We start from the raw sequence: 18,278 nt of genomic DNA, 5'->3' as shown, positions 1-18,278 counted from the left end.
GACAACATTCGCACTCACATTCATTCACTAGGGCCAATTTAGTGCATGTCTTTGGAGATGGGAGGAAGCTGGAGTACCCGGAGGGAACCCACGCAGTCACGGGGAGAACATGCAAACTCCACACAGAAAGATCCCGAGCCCAGGATCCAACCCAGGACCTTCGTATTGTGAGGCACATGTACTAACCCCTGTTCCACTGTGCTGCTCGCAGGTGATTCCATCTTAACTTATTTTTCAGGAAGTACACTGCTCCAAGTGTGATTGTGTTTTATGTGAGCAACTTGAAACATACACATAACAGAATTGGAAAAAAATGGTAACATTTTATAATATGATAACTACCTCTGTGACCAAGATTAAACATAGTTAAAATTAAGTAAACCAGATGAACAGACGAGATCTGACCAATCTAAGTCTATGAGCACGAACTGAAGAAGCCTACTCGGATGAGAGGCGAAACGTCTTCTAAGACAAAAACAAAAAGTCCAGTTGCGATCGATTGAATACCCGGAGGTGACAATGACCTGGATGAATGAGAACATTCATAGACAGACGGATAAAATATCCTAGATTTTTGGACCCATCTTATAAGGTAGCATCCTGTTTTTTTAACAGCAGGTAAGATTAATCTGGAGAGAACATCAAGGACTTAAAAGCAGTCATTAAACCAACAAGAGACAAATTGGAAGTCTGGGCAAGGATGGGTACCTTTCACGCTTGAATCGATAAAATACCAATTCCCGGTACATGGGAATTGGTGCTGTACTGTAATAGTACCAATTTTCACTACTTCTGTGTGTGTTCAAATGTCTTAGAAAATGTTATTTGTTTAAAACAAATTTCACTTTTTTAAAACATTTTAAAAAACACAGATCTATGCTGTCCAGTTATCTTGTTTTCTTTCTAAATGGTCTGTAATCACATATTTACATGACATTCACACACACATTCACACACTGATGGTGGAAGCTGCCATGCAAGGCGCTAACCACGACCCATCAGGAGCAAGGGTGTAGTGTCGTGCCCCAGAACACAACAGTCTTGAATAGGGAGGAGACAGCTGGAATCGAACTTGGAACCCTCGAGTTGCTGGCACAGCCACTCTACCATTTTCACCACACTGTTTTCTTACAATTATGTGTGTCATTAACTAGTACTGTACAGTATCATATTGAGACTTTGCATGCGGCTGCAATTCCAAGACTTTAGATGGCAGTATCTTATGTATAGATTACGATGTGCTGCCTTAGTAGTCTTTGCAATTGAGTTGAATGTGCCGGTCTTCAATCAAAGTTCACTTATATAGCCCTTAATCACAAATGTCTGAAAGGGCTGAACAAGCCGTAATAACATCCGCGGCTTAGTTCCCACATCAGGTCAAGAAAAAAACTAAACCCAATGGGAACAACGTGAAACCCTGGAAGGCCCTTCCGGGTGATCGGTGCAAAGGACGTCGAGTGGATACGGTCTTGTCTTCTATTTGGGCCCTACAAAGTGTTTGTACTGTAAGGCCATGTCCATGCCAACACGGATAGTTTCATCTGCAATGACTAAGTACAATTAAGTATATGAATGTATATTGTCTTTAACATTAATACACACTAACAAATAGCCCAGGATACATTATGTCTTTATTAAGTCGCTTGGGCGCATGTAAGTTAACCTCATGATCTGTTGTTAAATAAGGATTAAAACATGATATATTGTACATTTCTTATAACACAAAGCAAAAAGTCTTGCTTGTCAAAGTTGTCCAATCAGCTGGAGCTCCGACAGCGGTCATTTTTAAAACAGCTGACTGTCATTAGCGCTCGTGGGATTCTCGTAAAGCCCATTTTGAAGAGTCTTTTTTTATCAACGTAGAGTGAAAAAGTGAAAGCAGCAGCATGTTTACCTTCAAACCTACAGTAAATGATCTGCTAGTGTGTTTAAAGCCAGTGATGCAGTGTTGTTGAGCTTTGGAAATGACAGCGCACAACCGTGACGTCATCAGACCAGTCTTCGTTTGAGCCGTGTACACGCACACACTGAACGGAGAGTTTTGGGACTCTTCACCTTGCCAGCGTTTGCAAAAGTCTGTGTTTGTGTTTGGACAAGAGGCCTGAACGAAGAGATAAGTCTGCATTTATTAGGTTGATATCCGTGTTTGTGTGGACATGGCCTAAGTATTTTATTTATTTGACACTGCATCGGAGTTGTAGTTTCCATTAAACACATTTGGAGTTGTTGAAATCACCATGTAAACTCACTAATGGTAATTGGTATCATGTCTATGGCAAATCCAATGTAAATTAGCATCAAGTTAGTGCATTTTGGAAAAGTATAGCTTTATTTCTACATTTGAACGTTTTCTATCAAGCGTGCTTGCTTTGTTGACACCGAAAATGTTAACATTACCTAGATGCAGTTTGGCTGAGTCCGCTTTGAGCACTGCTTGAGTGATTGTTTCCCCACCAAGTGTTTGAGCCTGTGCACTTTCAGCAAAGGTATCAAAATATGGCACTGTTTGATTTTACATGGATCAATGGTCGGTACCTATTAAAGTACCGAATTCGGTTTCCATCACTAGGTCTGTGTCTGGTTAAAATCCTTTCAGAACAGTGTTCATATACCATTGAGCAAGCCACAGAACCCCAGACTGTATGAGGGGCCAACACAGTTTCTCAGTCTTAATCTCACAAGTGATGGCAAGCAAAAGAGGAAAATAATGATGTCTATAAAACTCAAAAAAACTGTAACATCTCTGTCGACAATTATAATAAAAGGAGAAAGCACCACTGGAAGTAAGTCGCGTGAAGTCTTTATGTGAGGACAACTCGCCTTTCAAGCAGTAATCCTCCATCTACACTTCCTTACATGTGTCCAGCATGCATCATCAGTTAAGGTTGAATACACAATTTATGGTTTTACTGTTAAGAGTGGTCAACTATTTTCACTTCAAAGCTTCAACTGTAGACATAAAACACTTTCCAGTCGGCGACTGTGTCTATTGGGAAAGCATGAGGGAATAATTTCCTTACCGCTAAGACCATAACCACAACCCGCAGTGGGAAAGCGGCTGGATGCTTTGTGTAGTGTGCAGTTGGGTAGAATCACCTTTCTGGCATTCGATGACATCACAGCAGTCGCCAGGCTGACCGCTGGCCTTGCTGAGCGGCAAAGCACGCTGACCGCTTGGGCACTGGGGATAATGGCAGGCCCGGAGGTCACAGGTGCACTGCGGTAGGATAGAAGGGCAGCAACCAGCAGGGGGGGTATAGCTCTTGGTCAAAACAGAGCCTTTGGGGCAGGAAGGAACCTGGACAGCAGTGCAGGTCACTCGGGCACATTTTAGCTCTTCTGAAAAAGACACACAGATACAGGTGGATGTAAGCATGCATGATTAACACGATGAGAAGTCCTCTGCATGGAAACATTTAACATTGTTCACCTCCAACATCAATAATTAAACTCTTGTAATCTAGGATTGTAATAGATCCAGATCCAGAATTGTGACGTGGAAAACAACTAATTCAACTTGCTGTCAAAAACAATCCGGATTAAATTCGAATTAAGTGTCAAAACATGCTAAAATATTTCCCTGTTAAATGTACATTGCAACATACATGCACCTGTACACATTAAAACATTGCTAGCATGGGGTAACAACTTTAAGTTTTGCCTCCTTTTAAACACCTAATATAAAATTGAATTCAAACATTTTTGATGTGTACACAATTGTTGGCTGTGTTACACCTCATAGTCAGCAGCACTGCAACGGTGCTACTCGTGTTTCGACCTAAAAGCCAAGTTCACACAGTCATCCAACACAAACCCTGCGCACAGTCATTAGATCCCCACTTCAGTCTGCGACAGCTTTACAGCGTCCTGTCAAAGTGCTACTTTAGACGTGACAAGGCCTTCGCATATCCCGTCTGAAGGGCTCGGATCCCACCCAGCATGGCTGGACTGGATCGCAATCCAAACAGCTCCTTAATAGAGCTTTTCTTCTTCTCCCTTCTCCCCTTCATTTGGCATGTGTTGTTCTATACATTCAGCAGAGCCAACATAATAGCTCTGATACTCCTTGTTAGAGGGGAAATGGGTGCTGGGCTACTGGAAATCTGGGAAAAAGGGGCTCAAGGGATGTATTTTGGAGCCTGGTCTGGAAAAGAAAAGTGGAAGGCCCCTCTGTACCAACATTGTTGCAGAATTGAATCTACCTTACAAAGATTGGATTACCTTAACCAAAGGGACATCGCATCTATTCTGGTCCTCAGTGCCACTCTAATGTATACAACATAGGCAGAAGAGCGGCAGGGTTGGTGTACACAGTCTCATGCCTTGTCCTATAATAGTCTATCACTTCATGAAACAATTTCCAATCTGTTCCTGAAAGTCTATTGCATAAATATTTGAGGAAACCTGGAATGGCATCTTAACAGAAGCAGAAATAATGGATGAGCAAAATCCAAATAATGGGTTATTTAAATATTTGATAACTTTTTAACGCATGGAATGTGTCAACACTGATGCCCTTAATACAAGTGACATTATTACAATATACAATAATTTTTGCTCAAATTTATATTGTTTGTGAGAGTTGATTCATAAGAATTTTGGGGGTTTTGGTTGCATTTCTAGTAAATGAGCTTCCCAGATTGCAAAATGCTCAGTCTGTTGGCTTCATGCTGAAACATGACTCCATCTGAGGATGCGCCTTGTCCTTGCATTTAAAGAATGGGGCCTCCTTGGCTCTGCCAACAAAATGAAAGAGAATATTCAAGCCTGATGATCTGGAACCTTAAAAATGTTTAAGATTAGCAACAAAAATGGGAGAGAATATTCAAGCCTTATGACCTGAAACTATGAAATTTTAAGATTAGGTGGCTGTTGAGATAAAACTATCTATGCATTCTAACTCTGGGGCGGTTAAGCCTAAACTTTGCATATTTGAGTGTACATGCTAGTCATTGGTCATTTGCAAACGATCAAAGTCTTTGAAGTGAATGAGCCATACTTGTTATGCTGAGCGGAAGGGTCAGTTAGCGGGTACACATAGGAATGGAGCTGATCCAATCCAGTATTGGTGAGACAGGGTTGCATCTTTTCACCCTTGCTCTTCCTTATCGTCCTTAATTTTGCGATGATGAAGACCCTAGCCGTAATGAACCTCGGTAAAAAGTGGGGACAGGATAAAGTGGTTGACCTAGACTTCGCAGACAACCTGGCTCTGATCAGTCATATACACAAAATACTTCAGGAAATGAATAGTAAACTCCAGAGCATGGCCAAAAGGTTGTTTTATGGCTAAGCTACCTTAAGACCAAGGCCATGATCGTCAGTCAGGAACAACAATACTTACCACTCACTGTAGGCGAGCATAACATTTAGTATGTCGAGAACTTAATTTATATCACCAGTCATATCTTGAGTCCGTGAAAACATGTGCAAATGTATATCACCAAAGCTCCGGGAGCCTTCCAGCGGCTCCGCAACTTGGTCAATGGTTCTTACAATAGCTACCTACCCCTGTGAAAGGTGGACACGGATTACCAGAAAGGACTGCCAGCATTACGAGCATGCTGGAGCTTTTCCACTGACAATGCCTCAGGACTCTCTTCAAGAATCTCATGGCAGAATCACATCACCAACAACGAGATGACGAAAGGGAAAAGGGTGGCACCTCTGTCTGACATGGTCTCTACCAAGAGAAAAAGAATGAGTGTACACATACTCCAACATCCAAAGTATAGACCAGCAAGTGTGGCAGAGAACTGGGTAGCAGAGGGTGGGAGGCAAAAAGCGGGAGGCCAAAGATGATACGTTTCACTGTCACAAAGTCTTTAGAGAGATGGACATTAACTGGCATTGTGCAAAAAGGGTCGCCGAGTGCCAGAATAAATTAAGGGGAATCGTCGCCCAAAATTCCTATACAGTCGTGATCAAAAGTTGTAAGTTGTACACTTGTAAAGAACATAATGTCATGGCTGTCTTGAGTTTCCAATAATTTCTACAACTCTTATTTTTTTGTGATAGAGTGATTGGAGCACATACTTGTTGGTCTCAAAAAACATTCATGAAGTTTGTTTATTTTATGAATTTATTATGAGTCTACTGAAAATGTGACCAAATCTGCTGGGTCAAAAGTATACATACAGCAATGTTAATATTTGGTTACATGTCATTTGGAAAGTTTCACTGCAATAAGGCGCTTTTGGTAGCCATCCACAAGCTTCTGGTTGAATTTTTGACCACTCCTCTTTACAAAATTGGTGCAGTTCAGCTAAATGTGTTGGTTTTCTGACATGGACTTGTTTCTTCAGCATTGTCCACACGTTTAAGTCAGGACTTTGGGAAGGCCATTCTAAAACCTTAATTCTAGCCTGATTTAGCCATTCCTTTACCACTTTTGACATGACAACATGACAGGATAACATTGTCCTGTTGGAACACCCAACTGCGTCCAAGACCCAACCTTCGGGCTGATGATTTTAGGTTGTCCTGAAGAATTTGGAGGTAATCCTCTTTTTTCATTGTCCCATTTAAAGCACCAGTTTCATTGGCAGAAAAACAGGCCCAGAGCATAATAATACCACCACCATGCTTGACGGTGGGCATGGTGTTCCTGGGATTATAGGCCTCATCTTTTCTCCTCCAAACATATTGCTGGGTATTGTGGCCAAAGACCTTTTAGGGGAAAGTTCTGTGGTCAGATGAAACAAAAATTGAGCTGTTTGGCCACAATACCCAGCAATGTGTTTGGTGGAGAAAAGGTGAGGCCTACAATCCCAGGAACACCATCCCCACCGTCAAGCATGGTGGTGGTAGTATTATGCTCTGGGCCTGTTTTTCTGCCAATGGAACTGGTGCTTTAAATGGGACAATGAAAAAGGAGGTTTACCTCCAAATTCTCTAGGACAACCTAAAATTATCAGCCCAGAGGTTGGGTCTTGGGCGCAGTTGGGTGTTCCAACAGGACAATGCCCCCAAACACACGTCAAAAGTGGTAAAGTAATGGCTAAATCAGGCTAGCACTTAGGTTTTAAGAATGGCCTTCCCAAAGTCCTGACTTAAATGTGTGGACAATGCTGAAGAAACATGTTAATGTCAGAAAACCAACACATTTAGCTGAACTGCACCAACTTTGTCAAGAGGACTGGTCAAAAATCAACCAGAAGCTTGCCAGACTTTAAAGGTGCACTTAAAATCCTTTAATTTTCTCAACAATTGACAGTGTGCCTCGTAGCCCAGTGCGCCTAGTGAATGGATGTATTCTGGTTGTGCTTTCTGACCTCGAAGCAATTTTATTTGGTACATGGTGTAAATATTAGTGTGACCATCAGATGGCAGTCACACACAAGAGATATGTGTGGACTGCAGGTTGACGCCCCTTGTTCACTAAATGACTAGCAAGTACAGGTTAGCAAGTGACATAAAAACTTTGATGTTTCATTGAGAATATAGAACATTACACACAGCGCTCAAAAATCTGTCAGAATGTTTTGGTATAACTTTGGTAAGCTTGATAGAAGTGCACAGGAAGCCAGTGCTCTTTAAGGTTTTACTACTTACGTATAAAATACTACTTGGTCTAGCTCCAGCCTATCTTGCTGATTGTATTGTACCATATGTCCCGGCAAGAAATCTGCGTTCAAAGAACTCCGGCTTAATAGTGATTCGCAGAGCCCAAAAAAAGTCTGCGGGCTATAGAGCGTTTTCTATTCGGGCTCCAGTACTATGGAATGCCCTCCCGGTAACAGTAAGAGATGCTACCTCAGTAGAAGCATTTAAGTCCCATCTTAAAACTCATTTGTACACTCTAGCCTATAAATAGACCCCCTTTTTTTGACCAGTTGATCTGCCGTTTCTTTTCCTTTCTCCTCTGCTCCCCCCTCTTACTTGTGGAGGGGGAGAGACACAGGTCCGGTGGCCATGGATGAAGTGCTGGCTGTCCAGGGTCGGGACCCGGGGTGGACCGCTCGCCTGTGCATCGGTTGGGAACATCTCTGCGCTGCTGACTCGGCTCTGCTCGAGATGGTTTCCTGCTGGCCCCACTATGGACTGGACTCTTACTATTATGTTGGATCCACTATGGACTGGACTCTCACAATATTATGTCAGAATCACTCGACATCCATTGCATTCGGTCCCCCCCAGAGGGGGGGGGGGGGGGGGGGGTTACCCACTTATGCGGTCCTCTCCAAGGTTTCTCATAGTCATTCACATCGACGTCCCACTGGGGTGAGTTTTTCCTTGCCCTTATGTGGGCTCTGTACCGAGGATGTCGTTGTGGCTTGTGCAGCCCTTTGAGACACTTGTGATTTAGGGCTATATAAATAAACATTGAATGATTGATTGATAGATTGTCGGAACAATACAGCTACCATAGTCAGACGTACTGTACATCATACGGGTATTATTATGGTGTGCGTTTAAGGACCCAAAAATTGGCCCCTATTATCTGGTGTTTTGTTTCAACCTAGTATGCAAAACCAACTTTTCTTACTTATTGGTTCTTGCTGTTGTGAATTTGGGATCGGCATAAGTCCAGAAAACGTGCACGCGTCCACTATTGTACACCGCTCTGCAGTCAATAAGATCCTTTCTTTCTAATTCTTGTTGTGGGGCATTCATCCACCCCTGTTGCCATTTTAATACAAAGTAGCGTACAGTTCTGACTTATATCTGTCAGTAAACGTGCTAAAAACAACCGGTACAACAAAGATGAGGGGGAAAAGACGATGTCGAAGTGGCGCCACGTAAATAAGACCGCCCACAAAACAGCGTATCCTGAAGAGACAGTCAGAAAGCGACTTAAAGGGGAACATTATCACCAGACCTATGTAAGCGTCAATATATACCTTGATGTTGCAGAAAAAAGACCATATATTTTTTTAACCGATTTCCGAACTCTAAATGGGTGAATTTTGGCGAATTAAACGCCTTTCTAATATTCGCTCTCGGAGCGATGACGTCACAACGTGGCGTCACATCGGGAAGCAATCCGCCATTTTCTCAAACACCGAGTCAAATCAGCTTTGTTATTTTCCGATTTTTCGACTGTTTTCCGTACCTTGGAGACATCATGCCTCGTCGGTGTGTTGTCGGAGGGTGTAACAACACCAACAGGGACGGATTCAAGTTGCACCAGTGGCCCAAAGATGCGAAAGTGGCAAGAAATTGGACGTTTGTTCCGCACACTTTACCGACGAAAGCTATGCTACGACAGAGATTGCAAGAATGTGTGGATATCCTGCGACACTCAAAGCAGATGCATTTCCAACGATAAAGTCAAAGAAATCTTCCGCCAGACCCCCATTGAATCTGCCGGAGTGTGTGAGCAATTCAGGGACAAAGGACCTCGGTAGCACGGCAAGCAATGGCGGCAGTTTGTTCCCGCAGACGAGCGAGCTAAACCCCCTATCGACCCTAGCTTCCCTGGCCTGCTGACATCAACTCCAAAACTGGACACATCAGCTTTCAGGAAAAGAGCGCAGATGAGGGTATGTCTACAGTATATTAATTGATGAAAATTGGGCTGTCTGCACTCTCAAAGTGCATGTTGTTGCCAAATGTATTTCATATGCTGTAAACCAAGTTCATAGTTGTTAGTTTCCTTTAATGCCAAACAAACACTTACCAATCATTGGTTAGAAGGCGATCGCCGAATTCGTCCTCGCTTTCTGCCGTGTGGCTGGCTGTCGTGTCGTTTTCGTCGGTTTCGCTTGCATACGGTTCAAACCGATATGGCTCAATAGCTTCAGTTTCTTCTTCAATTTCGTTTTCGCTACCTGCCTCCACACTACAACCATCCATTTCAATACATTCGTAATCTGTTGAATCGCTTAAACCGCTGAAATCTGAGTCTGAATCCGAGCTAATGTCGCTATAGCTTGCTGTTCTTTCCGCCATGTTTGTTTGTGTTGGCTTCACTATGTGACGTCACAGGAAAATGGACGGGTGTTTATAACGATGGTTAAAATCAGGCACTTTGAAGCTTTTTTTAGGGATATTGCGTGATGGGTAAAATTTTGAAAAAAACTTCGAAAAATATAATAAGCCAATGGGAACTGATTTTTAATGGTTTTAACAATTCTGAAATTGTGATAATGTTCCCCTTTAAAGATGGTCTGTAAAACAATCTATTTTGAGCAAAAGAACCACCATTACATATTAAAATGATAATATGATCCCTATAATGCGCCTTATAATCCGGTGGAACTTTTGTATGAAAAACAAACGCAAATGGGGAGCATGTTTCGTTCGAACACGAGCTCTTTTTAGAGAGCCTGTGCCTACTCAGTGGCCTAGTGGTTAGAGTGTCCGCCCTGAGATCGGTAGGTTGTGAGTTCAAACCCCGGCCGAGTCATACCAAAGACTATAAAAATGGGACCCATTACCTCCCTGCTTGGCACTCAGCATCAAGGGTTGGAATTGGGGGTTAAATCACCAGAAATAATTCCCGGGCGCGGCACCGCTGCTGCCCACTGCTCCCCTCACCTCCCAGGGGGTGGAACAAGGGGATGGGTCAAATGCAGAGGACAAATTTCACCACACCTAGTGTGTGTGTGTGACAATCATTGGTACTTTAACTTTAAAAGAACCAGCTCCCATAAAATAGCTGAAAATTCAATCACTATTTTATATTGAATGGTACCAGAGCTAAACAAGTTGTATTTCAACTCACAAAAAAGTTGCGGTGTTTCTAATGTTTTTTTAAATGAAAACAGTCATTTGCCCTTTTGACAGTGACTGCTGCGTATGTAGTTCGGTGGGTAAGGTACTGAAAGATGAAACTGAAGCTTGGAAAAACGTTCCGTTTTTTTTGCCCTTGCCCAAATAGAGCAGGCGTGTGAGGTATCTTTACTGTACTGCTTCACCTGGGAACAGGGAGGTTTGCCACAAAGCTCTCATTGATAAACTTTGAAAGGAGTTATAGAAAACGAGGGAAATTAATTTTGGCCTAATTTCAACGCAGGACCTAAATAAACGTCTAGGACATTCTAAATGGATTACCTACAATGCAGGTAATTGTCTGCTAAACGTCAGTTGAAGATTGGTTTTGCATATGAAAACCTCATGCGGCTCTAAGTCATAGAAAATGCCCTTGAATGATCTCGTTCTGCACTGAAAAACACTTTCCGTGTATTGTATATCTCCCCGAGAATGTTGATTGCTCTTTCACGCTGATAATAGCTGGGGTTAGAGTGCAGTGGGAAAGCAGCTGTCTGACCCACCATTGTCATTCAAATGAACAGAATAAATCAAATCCGTTTGCAAAACCGTTCCTCCCCTGCAGGTCCAATTAATATAATTTTCTGTCTGGCACATTTTCAAGCACAATAGAGGATGGGAAAAGTCAACAGCGAATGTATTTTTTTCTGTACTGTTTGTGTTCTCTCACTGAGCAGAGATGGCTGTAATTAGAATCCCTTTTGCCTATTATAATAGCGGCCATACCCATGTTTGCACATACACAAAAGGCCTGATTTGTTATGCTTGATAAAGTGTCTTTGCAGGAATCACGTTTCAAGCTTTTGTACAGTATTATGCTGGCCAACAGAATTCCATCAATTGAAAAATAAACCTGCCAACCAGTCATGGGCATGCAAAAATTAATTCTAAAGCTACCCAGAGATGAGAGTCATCCACGAGGTGGGATAAGGAAATTGCACCATTACCACAGAATGAACTATTTTTTAAATAATGCAAAGAAAAACACATCCTTTCTAAATGGGTGTTTTCTTCACTTCCAACCAGGCCACAAGGCAAGCAGTATTTCCCCAATCCAGAGCGCTTGAGCCAGGCAGAGGAGGCTTGTGTTGACAGCCTTCGTTTACTCATGGAAAAAAGCACACAATGTGAGTTCTGTTCACCAACTGACTTTGGAAGCAAGTCAGCAGGGAAACAAAGCTGTCTTAGTCCAGCTGGCCTGCGCAGGGTTCTGGTCTGTCCTCAGGTTTTATAAAGTTGCTCCACAAAGGGTACACATCAGGGCTGTCGCTTGTGTACAAGTGTAGGGGCGTGGCTCTGGGGCCACCAAGCAGTTACAACAGGGAGAGTTGGCATTGTTTGCTGTGTGCAGCAGCAAGTACGAGTGGAGGGGAAATTGAGATCATGGCCAAAAGCTTATGAACGTGATAGAACGACATTACAAAGGAGATGAGGCCAATGGCAACCAAAGAGCAGGACTGCTATTAAAGCGAAGGCCAACTGTGACACACTTGATCCCAACATCTATATCTCGAGAGCAATTAAAAATATAGGGCATCACAGTTGAACCACTCGTATATACACAGTACAAAACCCCCAGAAGGCAGTAAAGAGGTATGGATTTGGGAATGATCTCTTCCATTACAGAGAAATATGTATAAGATTATAGGTAAAATAATTGAGTTTATTCAGGCAAGTTACGGGCTGATTTCCCAACTTGATGTGGTTCATTTGTTCAGGTATAAACACAGTTATCAAACTCGACTATAGTCCACACAACTCAAGATGGAAAGCAAAGAAAACAAATAAGGATTAACAATATGAAAATCTCAAATCAAGGATATTGTGACCAAAATGATCACGGTTATCATTATCGCGGTACTATACTGAACAAAAATATAAATGCAACACTTTTGTTTTTGCTCCCATTTTTCATTGAACCCAAAGATCTAAAACGTGGACTATATACACTAAAGACCCATTTCTCTCAAATATTGTTCACAAATCTGTCTAAATCTGTGTTAGTGAGCACTTCTTTGCCAAGACAATCCATCCCACCTCACAGGTGTGATATATCAAGATGCTGATTAAACTGCACGATTATTGCACAGGTGTGCCTTAAGCTGCCCACAATAAAAGGCCACTCTGAAATTTGAAGTTTTGCTTTATCAGGGTATGGGGTGGTCAGAAAAGCAGTCAGTATCTGGTGTGACCATTATTTGCCTCACGCAGTGCAACACATCACGTTGCTGGATATTGTCAGGAACTTGAACACCCTGTCGTATACACCAATCCACAGCATCCCAAACATGCTCAATGGGTGACATGTCCAGTTGAGTAGGCTGACCATGCAAGAACTGGGATGTTTTCAACTTCCAAGAATTGTGCACAGATCCTTGCAACATGGGGGTGTGCATTGTCATGCTGCAACATGAAGTGATGGTCTTGGGTAAATGGCACAACAATGGGCCTCTGGATCTCGTTTACAGTATCTCTGTGCATTCAAAATGCCATCAATACAAATGCACTTGCGTTCGTTGTCCAAAACATACACCTGTCCATACCATAACCCCACCATGGGCCTCTCAATTCACAACACCACACACACACAATTTGACATCTGCCCTGAACCCTGAAAACCGGGATTTATCCGTGAAGAGAACACCTCTCCAATGTGCCAGGCACCATCCAATGTGAGTATTTGCCCACTCAAGTTGGTTACGATAAGGATGACAACCATGGCTCCGATCACGGCTGCCTCGGTGCTCTTGTGCGCTCTGTTTTGTTTGTTTTTGTGCGTAAATTGTGTGTCCGCGTGCTCTTACACCCTCGAAGAGCTACTGTACATCAGATCCATCATCCCTACGGACTTATTACCGGTCATCTTAGCGTCAGCTGCGGATTTGGTCCATTCTTTGATCAAAGGAGGGAAACCGCACCGAAGAGGAAAGCGAGTGGGAGCCCTTGTCCGTCTCCGCAGACGGGGATTACGCACGCCTCTACCTGGCATCTTTCTCTCCAACAAGATGGACGAGCTAGCATTGCTGATGAGAAGAAACAAGGACTTTTCCTCATCTTGGGTTTTGTGCTTCACAGAGCGCAAGTGTCCCGGGCAGCGCGGTTCAACTGGATGGCTTTCATCTTCTCCGCGCGGACCGAGACACGGGGCTCTCCGGCAAAAAAGAGGCGGAGGAGTCTGCTTCTTCATCAACAGCAACTGGTGTACAGACGTAACAGTGATATCTCAGCACTGCTCTCCTTCTCTGGAATATATTTTCATTCACTGTAAGCCCTTTTACTCACCGCGTGAGATTGTTTCATTCTTACTGGTGGCTGTCTACATACCACCCACCACCCGACGCGGACGTGCGTCACGTGACGCTCAGCACACGCTTGGAGGCCAGATCTTACATGTGGAACCGTCTTTTCCGGACTCTCTTGTTATCATGCTTGGTGACTTTAACAAGGGAAATTTGAGCCAGGAATTACCTAAGTATAGGCAGTTTATTAAATGCCCGACCAGAGAGGAGAACACTTTGGATCACTGATACACTACAATAAGCAAGGCATATCGTGCAGTCCCGCGCGCTGCTCTCGGACTATCAGATCACGTGATGGTGCACTTAATCCCTTCATACAGACAGAGACTGAAACTGGCTAAACCTGTTATGAGGACCATTAAGTGTTTCACCGCCGAGGCTGTGGAGGAGCTGCATGCATGTTTGGAGAAGACAGACTGGGAGGCAATTGGAGCGGCCACGGACAATCTGGACGAGTATACGGACACTGTGACCTCACACATTCAGTTCAATGAGGCGGGCATCATTCCAACGCGCACCAGGGCTTGTTATAACAACGACAAGCCCTGGTTCACACCCAAGCTCCAACAGCTGCGCAAGAAGAAGGAGGCTGCGTGGAGAAGTGGGGACCGGAGTACATACAGAGAAGCGAAGTACCACTTCAACAGGGAAGTGGAGAAAGCTAAATCTGTGTACTCTAACCGTCTACAGGAACAGTTCCGCTCCAATGATTCTGCGGCCGTTTGGAGAGGGCTAAGGGCCCTTACGAACTATAAGCCCAAAGCCCCCCAGGCCCTGAATGACCGGACTTTCGCTCAGGGCCTCAACACACATTACTGTCGTCATGAACGGCCTTCAGCTCATCAAGGCTCTGCTCCCCCCACCATCACCAGCACTTCATTAAAGGACTCAAAGGATTCAAAGGACTCCAAGGACTCCAAGAACTTTAAAGGCCCTCTCCATCCGAGAGGAGGATATACGCCGGCAGTTCTTGAAGTTGAATATGCGGAAGGCCCCCGAGCCGGATGGTGTCTCCCCCTCCACTCTCAGACACTGCGCGGATCAGCTGGCTCCTGTCTTCACTGACATTTTTAACACCTCTCTGGAGCTATGCCGCGTGCCGTCCTGCTTTAAGACCTCCACCATTGTTTCTGTCCCCAAGAAAGCACGGATCACAGGACTTAAAGACTACAGGCCGGTTGCGCTGACGTCTGTGGTCATGAAGTCCCTTGAGCGCTTGGTCCTGCCCCACCTCAAGGACATCACCGTCCCCCTCCTGGATCCACTGCAGTTTGCCTACAGAGCCAACAGGTCTGTGGATGATGCAGTGAACCTGGCCCTCCACTTCATCCTGGAGCATCTGGATTCCCCAGGAACGTACGCTAGGATCCTGTTTGTGGACTTCAGGAAAGTCACAGCCCCACCATCCCCCCTCACCCTGATTGACTCTCCCACCCCCGTCTACATTGTGGACTCCTTCCGTTTCTTGGGCACCACCATCACCCAGGACCTCAAGTGGGAGCAGACTATCAGCTCCCTCATCAAGAAGGCCCAGCAGAGGATGTACTTCTTGCGGCAGCTGAGGAAACTTAAGGTGCCGACAGAGATGCTGGTGCAGTTTTCCTCAGCCATCATCGAGTCCATCCTCACCTCCTCCATCACTGTGTGGTTCCCTGGCACCACAGTCCAGGATAAGCATCGACTGCAGCGCTTCGTACGTGCTGCTGAGAAGGTGATTGGCTGCAATCTCCCATCCCTCCAGGACCTGTTCTCCTCCAGGACCAGGAGGCGTGTGGGTCGGATCCCAGCTGACTCTTCTCACCCTGGACACAAACTATTCTCCCCTCTCCCCTCAGGCAGGAGACTACGGTCCATGCAGACCCACACCTCCCGCCACCTGAACAGTTTTTTCCCCTCGGCCATCAGGCACATGAACAATAACGCCTCACAGTAGCTCCTTTGAATTCCTTCTAAGTCTATAACAAGATCTGATAGCTCAGTTAGAGCTCTTGTTATTACCAAATCTGTGTTATATGTGTTTTATGTTGCACGATTGCACCAAGAAAAAATTCCTAGTTTGTGAACCCGTTCTCAAACAATGGCAATAAAAAATATTCTGATTCTGATTCTGATGAACTTCCCTGAGACGTTTTTTTTGTGCAGAAATTATTTGGTTATGCAAACCAATTGTTGCAGCATCAGTCCGGGTGGCTGGTCTCAGACGATCATGGACCTGCTGGTTGGATCGTGCACCTGCTGGTTGTGAAGGTCCTGGGCTGGTGTGGTTACCATTGGTCTGCGGCTGTGAGGCGGTTTAGATGTACTACCAAATTCTCTTAAACGCCTTTGGAGATGGCTTACTGAAGGGAAAATAAACATTAAATTCACGAGCAACAGCTCTGGTGGACATTCCTGTAGTCAGCATGCCAACTGCACGCTCCCTCAAAACTTGCGGCATTTGTGGCATTGTGCTGTGTGATAAAACTGCACATTTCAGAGGGGCCTTTTATCCTGGGCAGTCTAAGGACACATGCGCAATAATCATGCTGTTTAATCAGCATTTTGATATGCCACACCTGTGAGGTGGGATGGATTATCTTGGCAAAGAAGAAGTGCTCACTAACACAGATATAAACAGATTTGTGAACAATATTTGAGAGGAATAGGTCTTTTGTGTATATAGTAAAAGTTTTAGATCTTTGAGTTCAACTCATGAAAAATGGGAGCAAAAACAAAACTGTTGCGTTTATATTTTTGTTCAGTGTACACGTATTTATACACACTGAAACCTTTTAACCAAGTTTTATGGGTGTCGCAATACAACTTTTTAACTTCAGATAACGATTTTGGAGCTTTTAGTATTGGCTGGGACCGACACCGATCAGCACGATCGAAATGGAGTGGTAATTATTTTTGGCAACACCTAATGGCCATAATAATTAATCAAGGTAAACTCATGATGCAGTAAATTAAACGATGAATGGTAATGGTAAATAGGTCATACTTGTATAGCGCTTTTCTACCTTCAAGGTACTCAAAGCGCTTTGACACTATCTCCACATTCCCCCATTCACAAACGGATGGCGGGAGCTGCCATGCAAGGCCCTAACCATGACCCATCAGGAGCAAGGGGAAATGTCTTGCACAACAGACGTGACTAAAATGGCAGAAGCCAGGGATCGAACCAGGAACCTTCACGTTGCTTATCAAAGTGTGGTTATCAATATTTGTTTTCTGTTCATTTTTATTTAAAACGCTAACACTAAGTTTTACATCAGTTTATCACTAGTACCGATTATTGTTTCATCTCTATAAACAAATAAGTTTTCTTGACATAGCAGGTATTGCTAAATCAACCAATTAGTTAGCATTTAAGTTAGCATCTCATCTGATAGCAGAACGTCTCCTTTTCACAGAGTAAAAACATAATTTACTCACCTTTTAAGTGCACTCCTGATTTCATAAAAAATACCTATTTTAGTTTAATGTTTTGGTCATTGGCATCGTTTTGCGCACTAATTTATACAATTAAGGTTATTCCTGTTTTACCTTCTTTTTACCAATAAGAAAACAGAGCAAGATCCTGTGGTTTGTTGAGATGCATTTATATCGCAAGTACATTAAAGAATAAGACAGAATTGGGATAAAGATTCTTACTATATCAATACGGTAAATAGTTTATTAACCAACAAAATTAAAGGGAAGTTACACCATCCGTTTAAATGACTCACCTTGTTGCTAGTCAGCAGCGGTCAATCCGACTTGTAATGTCTGAGGCACAAAGAGATTGAAAATATAATTCTGTTTAGGGCCCCAAATTAGCTGGAAAGTCGGAGTGTGAGGCTTACACAAGGTACTACCGCACATCCACTCTTGTTGGCATCTTTCTGGATTGTAACTAATGCTGATGTCATGAAGTGTATATTTGTTCATATTGTTATCTGTGAGAGGATGATAAGGCTTTCTTGTTATGTGCTGCCAATTGTATGACTCATCTAAACATTGTTTGTGCTTATTGATATCTGCAGGCAAAAGGAGGGGAATTCCTTTCAAATAGCAGTCTGAATTGCCTTATCAGGAATTACACATATAAACTCTCTTTGAGTGTAAAATGAGCAAACACCACCCTTCCAAGCAAAGACCCCAGACAGAAATACCTCATCAAAATGTTTGGCTTCACTTGTGATTTCCTATCTTCCTGTGTCTGCCTCCACCCCCTCCTCTCCTTACACTTATCACATCCTCTCTAGTCCCGGACATGTGGGAGTGTCTCTTCGCCATATT

The 18,278-nt window shown here is 43.6% G+C and overlaps 1 protein-coding gene across 1 annotated transcript in view; it reads right to left on the bottom strand.

Moving 5' to 3' along the window:
* crim1 (cysteine rich transmembrane BMP regulator 1 (chordin-like)) overlaps positions 1 to 18,278 on the bottom strand; it is a 72,127-nt gene that overhangs the window by 36,421 nt on the left and 17,428 nt on the right. Inside the window, exon 4 of the mRNA XM_061968719.2 lies at positions 3,097 to 3,339. Coding sequence (XP_061824703.2) covers positions 3,097 to 3,339 — 243 coding nt within the window. The remainder of the gene's footprint in view (positions 1 to 3,096; positions 3,340 to 18,278) is intronic.

Source organism: Nerophis lumbriciformis, linkage group LG08, assembly GCF_033978685.3.
Source record: "Nerophis lumbriciformis linkage group LG08, RoL_Nlum_v2.1, whole genome shotgun sequence".
Taxonomy (NCBI): domain Eukaryota; kingdom Metazoa; phylum Chordata; class Actinopteri; order Syngnathiformes; family Syngnathidae; genus Nerophis; species Nerophis lumbriciformis.
The sequence above is the reverse complement of the archived record's forward strand: the minus strand, read 5'-3'. Positions and strand labels throughout refer to the sequence as shown.